The sequence below is a fragment of the Dunckerocampus dactyliophorus genome, chromosome 19 (genome assembly GCF_027744805.1).
Source record: "Dunckerocampus dactyliophorus isolate RoL2022-P2 chromosome 19, RoL_Ddac_1.1, whole genome shotgun sequence".
NCBI classification, from domain to species: domain Eukaryota; kingdom Metazoa; phylum Chordata; class Actinopteri; order Syngnathiformes; family Syngnathidae; genus Dunckerocampus; species Dunckerocampus dactyliophorus.
The window spans coordinates 2929691-2941843 of record NC_072837.1 but is presented as its reverse complement, the minus strand read 5'-3'; the positions used below and the strand labels follow the sequence as shown (position 1 = coordinate 2941843).

Genomic DNA, 12153 nt, shown 5'->3' with positions numbered 1-12153 from the left:
GTCAGCGTGACCTTCATTAAAATACAAACTGCATGGAAAGAAAAACAACCGAAGCCATGAGTAAATGACGTGACAGTAAATGTGGGCACGACTGGGGCTGACCTAAATCAGTGGTTGCCAAACGTTTCACAGTGGTGTCCCGCTTCAGACATTGGACCATGTAGCCCCCCACTCCTGCACACTTGAAAAACATAAACCTTTTTTCATCTTCGTTAACTTATATTGAAATATTGAACATGACTGATTGGTTAATTCATTTGACAGTAAGTAAGTCATTCTGGTTCAAAAATGTGTGTTTTCAACTTTGATCAATTTTACATGAGCACTGATAAATAGATAAGTATTCGTCCTACATAATCTTTTATTTCAGCCGGATGTCGGGATGCTTCTGTTTGAACGGGTGGAACTTGAGCTTCACTTTTGTCCACTTGCACTCGCTATGATTTAAGTCTGCATATTAATTTGAGACCAAATTGAGAGGGAAACTTTAAAAAATAGGATAAAGCAGTATCCAATGTGCAAAAAATACATCCAACCAGCCATGAAGCCTCATTCTCAGGGGAATCCCTGTCATGCTCTGCAGGACAGGAAGGGTGACTTCCTGTCTGGTGCTCTTATTTTGAGTGATGTCCTTCCCGCTGGTTGTAGTATGCAGCCGCTTCACGTCAGTGGATCTGTGCACGGCTGTTTGCAATCGCAGTTAGTTGGATTCATAAGCCCAGCGTCGTTCATTGCATCTGCTCTCCTCGCCCGTGCTGTCTCCGAGACATTGTCCTTACTTGTTGCTACTGCCCGAGACGACCGTGCTTGTTTTCGCAGAGCCTTTTCCTATGTCACCTTTGGTGGTGGTTCCTGTCTTCCTGTGAGCACCTGCACCTATTTGTGCTCATTAAAAGGACTTTTATTTGCATAATGATCCTGTCTCTCCGGGGGTCCGCCATTCGACTGCCACCCCGCGAATCATGACAGTCCCTACTCTCTTGTCCTGACACGCACGTACGTTGGCAGGTTTTCTCAGTGCGGGGATTGCAACACCAATAGAAATGAAGTCTTCAAGATGAAACACTCTTAATGCACAACATAATCATCAAACTTACAGTATTTCTTCATACAAGTCACAGAGCAATGAAGCAGCTCATGCTCGGTCTCCTTCCTTCTTTCTGCTCTGACTGTGCACTCTGCGCTGTGAGGCGTTCGGGCGCACTTGTAATTGTGAGTGTTATGCGCTAATTGTTTTCCATTTTTATGCACGTACTCCCTGTGACAATTGGCGCACCCCACTTTGGGAACCTAGGACCTAAATGACCCGCACGCACGGCTAATAGAGCACCAAGCTGTAGATGTTAACAAAAAAACATAATACTCCATTTCATCATGAAGTGTCCTGGGCCAAATATTTACTCACCTGCAGGGAGCAACAGGCGTCAATTAGAGCTGAGGCGTTTATTAGAGGCGAGGCCTCTGTTTCTTTATTGTGTTTGTTTACCTCATGTATTTATTTGTACATACATTTTTTTAGAACAATATTACATATTTATAGTAAAATGCTAGTATAATGATAACAATTATAATAATGACGCTACTAAAAAAATCTCTCTTTCAACTCCACTGTTCATGTCAGCTTCACAGATGCCATGTCTATAGATGTTTGGCACCAAACATGGCGGTATATGTCCTAGTAAAGGGGGAGGGCACCAACTTTTATCATTTTTATTTTGAAATATAAAGCAGAAGGTGTCTATTCGAGGTGTGGCGTTTAGTCTTTGAAGTTGACATACACACACAGTGATTCACTGGCACGCTATTGTACCTCATGCGTACTTCTATAATACAGTACATCGACAGGTGGTCCTCGGTTCACAGGGCTTCGTGGTTACGAACACGCTCCCATAAATTAATAACTTAGTTTTGGTCCGTCAACGCAAAACTCCGGTCCCGTCAGAACAATAGACTCTGTGCGGCCCGTGCGCAGCTACGCCTCTCTCAACACTCGACTGTCGCGGCCATCATTATGGGCAAAGATCGTATTGTAGCATCTAGCCAGGCATTGCAAGGATGGCGAGGACGCGGTCAAACAACAGTCTCTTTATTGCAAAAACAAAACAGGCTACTGTCCGACGCACCCGCGGCAAAACGACACCAGCAAACTCAACTGTCCACACACACACACACATACACACACCCAAACACACACACGCACCCACACACACGCACACACACACACACACACAAAGAGAGTCAGCAGTCATAGAGACATGGCATAACTGCCATGTCTCGACAGTATCCTTGAGCATGTTAAAGGATCTGCTCCTTTGAAAACGACAGTAACAATAATTAAATCTTATATTTAGTGCTTTTGTGACTGTATTTTATGTATTGTGTGTGCAGTGAGTGACATAAGTGGTAATTTAGGTATGAGTTCAGCCCACACTTCCACAGCAATGTGTGCAACATTTGTACTCATCATGCTTCAACTTTACAGGCTTGGCTTTCTGTATGACGCAGCATACATACTGTACATACACTATATAGGTATAGGTAGCCACGTGGGAGATAAGCATGAGTTGCACACAGTTAGTAAAGTGTTGCAGCGCTCGCTCGTAGGAGCGGTGAGACGGCGAGTTAGAGACGGGCTGCAGGCTTCACTGTGTGGAAAGCAGATGCCCTGGCAAAGGGGACACACCAGTGGGAGAAGAGCTTACCTCCGGGTGAGTGAGGAAAGGAGGAGGGGGGGGTTTGGAGAGGATGCTTATAAGGCCCTCGGGACACGCGTGATAAGGCATTTCCAGCTGCACAGATTTTAGAGAACGTTAGACGCTGGAATGTGGAGGACAAACTGGGAAGCAAAGGTGGTTTGAGAAAGGATGATTCTGGAGATCAGGGGTTGATCGCATTACGTCTTTCATATTAAATAGGAATGGGGTTTGCAAGATTACGCTGAGTTGAAGCAACGGGGGATGAATTGATAGAGGATGCAGTTTAGACATTTTGCTGCCTAAACGGGCTGCGGCGCAAACCAAAAGAGAAAGCTAGCAAGGAAACAAAGTTTGAGGTGGCACCATTGTCAACTAAATTGATTGTAAAGGACTATGGCTATTTCTTTATGATTTCTAAATAAGGAAACCTACTTTGTGGAACCAATTAACCGCGATAAACGAGGGATTGCTGTGTTGCTCAAATTGGACTGAGTAGCCAGACTCTTTCCTGCCCCTTTTTCTGGTTCTATGGTTATCGTCACACGTTTGTGGTGACATTGTAAAAAAAAAAAAACAAGAAATAAGAAATAAAGCACACTTTGGAGTTAATCCTTTAAATGCTAACCGAGCAGAAGTCTCATGAGATTTCGGCGTATTTATACAAAACGGTGTATTTCACCAATCATTGATGAGGAAGGTTGCTTTCGATCCCCGGTTTGAACCCACAGTTAACTTTCAGTAACAGCGTCATCGACCAGCTTGAATTATCCACAAAGAGTTTCTTTCATGAGCCGAGATCTTTAGCTGCGAACCCTTCAGCCTGTCAGCCTAGGTTTTCTGTCTGAACGATATCACTCTGATCAAGCCTGCTGCCGCTTGATTGCACTTGAGTTGTTGCCAGAGCAACCCCGGACAAAAAAGTTGTTTTTTGTAGGTTGAGGCTACTTCATTCTCGCCAACAGCAGAAACAACAGCTACCAAGAAATATAATAAGAATAATAAGAATAATAAGAATAATCATCTGTATTTGGACACATCATCAGCGTTGTCCCCTGACTGACTGGCTCGGAAAGTATCCTCCAGCTAACGCGCTGAGGCTAACAGGATGCTAATGAGATCAGGACACTGTGTGGGTCTACATTGTGCTGCTCCTCATTCGTCACTTGCTGCTAATACTTGGTTGGGCACCGCAGCCTCGGCCACTTCATTAGGTACACCAGCATGATCCAAGTGGTGAATCGACAGTATATACAAACTGTATTGATAATACCGTATGTAGCACCAGCAATAGGCAGAATTATTGATTCATTAGGAATGCCGTTGATTGCTTTTTAATCTTGTCGGAAGGCAATTAAGGCAAAATGGAGCTTGGGTGCAAGCAGCAGAGGTGCTGTTCATTCAGTCTCAACTACTTTCCTATCTAAAGCCCAGGTCCATGTTTGGCGTTGCCGAAATCGCTGCCTTTTTTGTGTTGTTGTTCTTGGGGACACTCGGTTTACGAGACAAAATGATCCATGGAATGGGGTCTACGAGGACGCGACGAGACGAGATTTTAACATTACTTTTAAGAAAAGTACAATGAAAAATATCCATTAAATATATAATTTCTGCTACATTACCTTGCATTGGTCCTCACAAGGCTGCACTCTTCTGCACTCTGCGTGTATGCTACCTGCCTCCACCCACAGAGACGTTTTTGTATGACTGACAAAAGGGCTCACTCCTTTCATGCCATTGTTCTATGGAACAAACGCGCCAAGGTGCTGAAACCGATGCACAGAGTGAACCCTCTTCCTGCCTGCGCGGAGGCGAGAGACGAGTGAAACAGACACGCATGCACATGGCAATATATTGAGCACATGGCAAAATCATCGAGTTAATTTTCATTTGTGTGATGGATTCATGTATTTATTATGGTCGTAGTCCTGGTACCCAACGAGAAGTCTTGCAAGATCTTGTGGCATGAGATCTTGTGACACCCCAAGTATTGACTGCAAAATGTAGGTGATAATCTGTAAGGAACATGATGCAAAGCCATGCAATCATTTGACCACTCTTAAAATATACTTCCCATTGGTGAGCGCTGACACAAACCAGTAAATATGCTGCGTGTAATTCCTCAAATCCGCCCACTCCCCGGCGGGGGTCCGTCGAATAGCTACCAGTGTGTCGAATACGGGGAAATGAACTTGCCTTTTTTACGAGCTCAGCCCACCCGGGGCTTTAATTAGAAGGAAATCACTGAAGGGAGCCTCGGCCATAAACAAACATAACAACCTAACCCTGTGACGCAAGTAAAGTCTTATGTACTGTGACGCTTCTCTGATTAATTATACATTTAAAAATCTTCTTTGAATGTTTAGACGCTGAAGCCTCTGGTCCTTGCTCACTCACGCTGCAACACTACTGTGCTTAATCCTCATTGACAGCAGTGTAATGAGCTCTGACTGACTTCAAGGAGGGCCACAACGTGAAGGGAATAACTGGACAATCCTGTATCGCTTGGAGGGTGTGTGGATGTTCATGTGTTGTGTTGTTGTGCATGTAAACAAACAGTAAGCATGCTTATCACATTGCATGCAAAGGCTGTGTGTGTGTATGTGTGTGTGTGTGTGTGTGTGTGTGCGTGTGCACAGAGGCAGTGAAGTGGTGCAAAGAGCTCTGGAATGGACAACTAATTAAATGCAATGATCACACATCAAGTCATAATGAGCAGGGTTGACTGGTAGAAGGTTTGATTTATCGGTAAAACTGGTGGCTAATGCAAACAGACCCCGTCATTTCAATCAGTCAGGCTTTGTATTATCTTGGAAACATCTTCCTACGTTCTTTTCGTTGAGCCATGTTTCCACCAAGCGGAACAGTTCGTGCTCTGGATCAGTAAATTCGGTCTGGCCTATGTTTCCACTGCAGCGTGTATAGGTGGGCTTGCGACGCACAAATAACGTGATAGTGCGGCATACCAGTGAGATCATTTCACCTTCTGTGGTGTTTTTTTTTTTTTGCCTTTTAATTACCTTATTCCCCCCGATATATAAGACGATGCTGACGACCCATTTTGGGGCAAAATCGAAGCCAAACAAACCCACAAAATGAAAAATATTTCGTAGCTGCCTGACAGTTGTTGACTGTGACTTACTACTACAGTCATCCCTCGTTTATCGCGGTTAATTGGTTCCAGACCCGACTGCGGTAAGTGAATTCCCCTGAAGTAGAATTAATTAATGGAATACTTCCATAGTTAGAGCATAGTAAACCTGTTTATAACTTTAAATATGTTTTTTACCGTTGTTAGAGCCCTGTAAACATGAAATAACACCCCTATTTAACCTTTACACTCCTATTACTCTTTGTTTACACCACATTGCTAATGCGCATAGCATTTAGCAACTGCCGAGCTAACTAGTTAGCCTCCAATTTATTTGTTCTTAAACTTGTTTCATTCGGAGTGGAAAAGGTTTTTCCGGTTTACGTCAAAATTGTACACTAAAATTTTGCCTCAGCTTGCGTACAATTTCCCTGTCAGCGTACAAAATAGCGCACGTTTTGTCATGTCATTAATAATAATAACAATAAAAAATTGCGATTAATATGCGTGTTTGTCACATATTCTTCATCACAGAACGTGCTTGTTAGCAGCCTGTTACAGATAGCATGGAAACCAGTACCAGAAGTCATTGACACCCAGCTTTGTCGCCCGGCCTCTGTAGTTCTTTGCTAGTTTTTTGCTCCTCTTATTGATCACGGCTGCAAAATAACCCACAATGGAGCCCAAAAAAGTTGCAAGTGCCAGCATGTTGATAAAGAAGATGATGTGACACTACTGAAATCAAGAAATAACTCAGCAAAGCACAAAGGTGGGGTCCGTGTAGATCTCTGTTCGCCCCTCGCCGCTGCCTCTACACCGTTTTTGTCAACAATAAAGTATTGAATCAAGGTAAAAGTGACGTTAAATGTTCATTCATACCTTTCATTCGTCATTTATAAATTATATAAAGTATATTTATTTGGATTTACAGTTTTCTGTATGTAAAACTATAAAAAAATGTTTTGTCTCTACATTTTTGGGTGTCAGGAACAGAAGAATTGGATTTGCATTATTTCCTACGGGAAGTATTGATTATTATTATAAGTATTGATTCTGTTACCGTATGGTTCGGGTTTCTGCAACGGATTAATGATGTTAACCAGGTTTTGCTGTATACTGCTTGGTAGAAACACGGCTAGCTAACACATATCCACTTTTAAAAGACGCTTACCTTCTGTTTCCGCCTCTCCTTGCGCTTGTCTTCCGTGTCCTGCAGCATCTTCTCTCTCCACAGGTCGAAAAAGTAGGAAGGGTTGGTGTAGAACTTGAGGCCTTCCTTCCCGTCATCCCTGCACACAAAAAGGGACCATCATCCTCATATTTCTGTATTAGGGTTTATCTCCAGTACGACCAAAGGAGCAATCAAATAACGCAGGGGTATCCAAACTGTATTTGTATTTTTGGAACGTGCCGAGGGCCATTAAAAAAACAGCCGCAGGCCACAAATGACCCCCGGGGCCACACTGCAGACACCCCTGAGACAACATCTCAGCCGTACGAGATGGCTGATGGTCACCAGTGGGAACACGTAGAAGATCATAGGGTGGGAAACATAAAAAGAGTTGACAAGTTGTCACATCAAAAGTTCTCTCCTCCAGAGAAAATGATCACACGGCTGCAGAGAAATGTTCCTTCATATCACGACAGGGAAAGAAAGGACCCCAACTTTGACATATTCCTCTTGAGAGGTCTTTCTTCTAAGGCGTTTTATCTGTTTCTTCATTAACAAATCAAACGTTGTCGAAAACACATATCAGCGTGTCACATTCATTCACTTAGTCTCTGCTTTTGTATTGCCACACTGCCGAGAGCCTCTTTCTCACTCTCTTTAAAGGGCTACTAGGCCCTCTATACTGCAAAAGTGACATTTAATGGTGGTATAAGAGTAATATGTGTTGCAAGAGCCTCTTTATGAGCACCGGGTGTGAGAAAAAGCGTTGTCCTTTTGGAAAACCCAGCTGTTACCACACAGGCGGTGGGCCCTCAGTCATGAGGGATGCCCGCTGCAACATCTGCATGTAAGCATCCGCCGTTTGACGACCCTGCACCACCTGAAGCTCCAGTGTTCCACTGAATGAAAAAGCACCCCAGATCAACCCCAGACCACCTCAGCGCAGGTGTGATTTTTTTTTTTTTTGTCTACCACCTGACTTTTTTGTTCCATAATGCTCAGGATCTTTCAAAAGATTTAGAATGACTGTCTTACTGCGCCCAACCTCAGCAGCAATGGCACGCTGCGAGAGGCCTTGCTTATGCAGCTCCACAATCCGACCACGTTCAAAAAGAGAAAGCTTCTTAGCTTTAGCCATCAGGAGGGCATGACAGTGTGAATGCCTGACAGAAACAGCAGATTTTGGCTTTTATAGCCTGTGGTCTTAAACTTTTGATCAGGTGATAAACAACCTATTTCAGTTTGGGTTTTTTTCCCAAATGTTTTTTGTCTCACTCCCCTCACATCTCATTAGCATTAAAGCTAACAAATAGGAGCAAAATGATGTGCAACACAACTAATACAGATGACCCAATTTTACAATGAGATGCTACAAGTGCAAAGAGAGCGCTGCGAAAGTGTTTGCATAAATTATTATGCAGAGCGGTGGCGATGCATATCTATTTTGCTCGTGGACGAAGGAGAAAAATGGAGCGTTGGCAGGCGTGCGCTGTAGATTTATCTTCGACGCCTGGGTAGGTGTCCCAGCGAGCCTCCTGGTGTGCAGCGTAAAGGAGAGTCAGGGGGAGGACAGAACAAGGAAAAAAGATGAAAACATGAAGTATATCTCAGTGAGGGGTTGTGATGATAAGATCGGGGATGAGAAGCCTGAACACTGTGGCCTGACTGTGGTTGAGTTCATCTTCTCAAACGAGCTGGGCCAAGCCAGACAGCCGCCTTTTAGCCGAACGTGGAACATTTTCTGCTCAGCAATACGTCGGCTTGTGCGAATCACATGTGCTGTTGAAAAGACCTCAGCTGGCACTAGACGTGACATTTAAACCAAGAAGAGGATATCACGTCACTGATCCGATCCCCCACACCTGCCCCTCGCTTGGTCAAGGGCTCTGTCAGGGCCCGAGGGATAACACACCCACACCGCTCATTTGAATACCACAGTGTTGCACTCCTTGCTCAACAGCCCTTGTGTCATTTTCCATAGACACAATAGGGCCATTGCGTTTGGCCTGTAAAAAGCTCTCGTGTGTGTTGTTTCCTGAACGGGTGAAAATTTGTCAAAACACGCACCCGACTGAGTTTGCCTGTGCCGTTACTTTTCTGATGCACCGCATGGTTGCGGTGTTGTTCAAGTTTGACTGACTTTACATTTCTTGTAACTGCAACTTCAGGGCGTTCAGCCTAATCACCATGAAATGTGGTACAATCCTTTAGGGCAGCAGTCCCCAACCACCGGTTCGTGGGCGGGGCCGAAAGGGGCCGTAGAAAACTTTCAGTGTTAATAGTTTTGTCAATAATCCGAATTTGTGCAAATGCATATCAATTTTGGAAATAAAAGATATTAGAGTTTCCCTCGCTATATCGTAACATCACTCGTGATTTCATTGATGAGCACCATCCCTCAAGTTGAGGGAGGCTTTAGTGACCGGCTGACAAGAAAACCTGCGGTGTCTCGGCCCTTGAGCACGAGTTTGGTCCCCCTGGTCTAGAGATTATAGAAATTTGAGGATATCATGTGTATGCTCGCACGTCTTCCATTCACACAACCAGACCTGTAAGGCGTCAGGATGTTGAGAGGTGGCGGTTGCTCGCAGGCCTGGAAGGTCTCCTGCATGGGGACGGGCAGCGACTCGCGGTCAAACAGCTGCTGGTCTTGGATAGTAGAACTCCTGAAGGCCTTCCTCATGGTGATGTCCTGTAGTGACACTGAGGAAGACATGGAAAGCTATTTTATTGACCCTTTTATGGTTGGCAATATTTGTGTTTCACATGGAAAGCCCTTCCAACCTCTCAGTACCCCAAACGCCGCGTCAACATCGCCCCCATCAATGCAACTCAATAACCAGACGAGGCTCAGCTGAGACTGCACATTTGAAGCAGGATGGTTCCATTGATTTGGTGGGGGGGGGTTGCTGCGCTAACCCCCAATCTGTACAGCCAAGTGAAAACAGCAACTCTCGAACAGAAATCCACAGTCTGAATTATTCATGCGGAAGTGACAAATGTATACACTTTACTGCTGCTGTAGGGGAGGACGGAAGCAGCAACGGGGGGGAAAAAACATTCTTTAAGTTATCTGAAAGCATTCTGCCCTGAACACTAGTATGAAAATGGTAGAAAAAGACTAAAGCGACCACTGATCAAGGCGATGACTTCCTCAGACCCTTGGTGCGAACAGCCAAGCGTGGCTCCAGCGCGCCCACACGGGATTAGAGACAGATGGGGAAAGGAAGACTAACATGGAAAGAGGTGTTGATGCAAAAACAGACTGATTTCAGCCGTGTGTTTAAAAGGTTTGGGGGGGAGAATAACAATGTTAGCAATGCTAACTACAGTGTGAGCTACACTGCTAACATTACAGTCACATTTTAAAAGCTACATCATGCTAGGGTGGCTTATTCGCTGAAAAATAGCAAAACGATCAAGGTTACAGCTTCCGATGATAGTTGGCAGAGCTCCAGACTTTATTTTAAGATGTGTCGCAAAGCCCGAGCAAGGAGGTTTTTCCTTCATGACGTCATGAAAAGCCGCAACTTTGAGCACCTCTGCTGTCAAAAGTGGGGCAAACAAGCGAGGGAGATGATAGACTTTTTTTTAAATCACCTTTGGTGCTCCAGGGACATGTATTACTGTTAGAACATCACTAAGAAAGTAGATTTTGCATAATAAGGGATCTTTCATCTTGCTTAGATTTTAATTTCTGCAGTGTAACACAGGCCAAAAACAATATCTCAGAATTTACATCATGTTTTTTTACTGTTGAAAAGTGAAAGCTTGGGTGAGACTGCACAGTCCTTGGTCTCTGTCAGAAGTTTTGGGAGTGACTTCAATTTCTGAATTCAAGAACTTTAGTTTACTTTAGCACTTTAGCACCAGTTGAGATCTGAGAAGGTGGATTTTAGCATGCAAGATCACCTTTCTTCGGTGGTACTCCAATGTAAATAATGTCCTATATTCCATCTGAGCTGCCCTTTGGTTTGAACCACAGAAAGCTTTTTGTCCAACATCCGAGAAAATACATTACCGGTACCTATAAATCTCTAATGTCCACTCAGGGACTCCACATTTCTTGTAGCTTCAGTGTCAGATGGAATTTGAGTCGTTACGGTGGGGTTTAAACCAGAAGAAAAACACAAAAGCTTAAGAAAACAGAAGATGAAAATATCAAGTTCATATGACAAAGTAGCAGATGGACCATTGGACTGGAAGGATAGTAAAGCCGACCGAAGGCTGGATGAAAACCCCCCGCCTCGAGAGCTTTGTGGCGGCATTGTGACCTTCTGTAATAACCTAAAGCTGGCGCAGCGATACAACAGTGCTATTAAATAGTGCAAGAATATAGGCCATTACTTTGGCGGGATAAAGTGATAGGTGGAAAGAGAGGCTGACAGCACACAAATAGCATCCGCGCATGATGGCGGAAGGGCAGGGATCAATCAGTGAGATGAGATAAGACAACAAAGACAGAAGAGGTGTTGCTGGCGGTCGGCGGGAAGAGTGGGGGGTGTTGGAGAGCAAGGCCTTAAGGGCAAAGTGAGGATGGGTGCCAGGTAGGTGTTTCCATCAGATTACATCAGCATGCATTTGTATGATTAAAAGCCACTGATGGAACCGTATACATCATGGTGGATATCTCCTGACCTTCAACTGAACATCTCTGGAGTCATCCACCATGTTCAGTGTTACTCTGCACATAATTCACCCCAAAGTGTCCGTGCACGCCATGAGTGTCTTGGTGGGAGACTGCACATAGCCGAGGTGCTTTATCAGCCATAAGACAGAACAGACTATATGACTGCGATGCAAAACTGACACATGACACGTACAGTACCTTCGATTATTTGATATCTTTTGATGGGACAGCACTGAAGAAACGACATTTTGATACAATGTAAAATACCCAGTGTGCAGGTGGTATAACAGTGGCAATTGACACAAACAACAAAAGTAAAAATGTCCAACTTTGGCCCAATTAGCCATCTTGCCTTTCAGATGTCATGTGACTCCGTGTTGCAGGTCACAGGTGTGAATGGGTGTGTTAAATCTGGTGTTATCTCTCACGTGCTCTCATACTGGTCACATGAAGTTCAACATGGCCCTTCAAGGATGTGGAAAAAAAGAATTGTTGCTCTACATAAAGATGTTCCAGTCGGCAAGCTTTTGCATCAAAAGAGCCATTTGGGCCCGTTTCCACCAAATTT

General features: G+C 44.2%; 1 protein-coding gene across 4 annotated transcripts in view; it reads right to left on the bottom strand.

The window, feature by feature from the left end:
- The window catches only part of wasf1 (WASP family member 1), a 41079-nt gene that overhangs the window by 9134 nt on the left and 19792 nt on the right, over nt 1-12153 (bottom strand). For all 4 annotated transcript variants that reach the window (XM_054762615.1, XM_054762617.1, XM_054762614.1 and 1 more), the window contains exons 4-5: nt 9505-9658; nt 6956-7073 (exon numbers count right to left, since the gene is read on the bottom strand). In XM_054762615.1, the coding sequence (XP_054618590.1) occupies nt 6956-7073; nt 9505-9658 (272 nt within the window). The remainder of the gene's footprint in view (nt 1-6955; nt 7074-9504; nt 9659-12153) is intronic.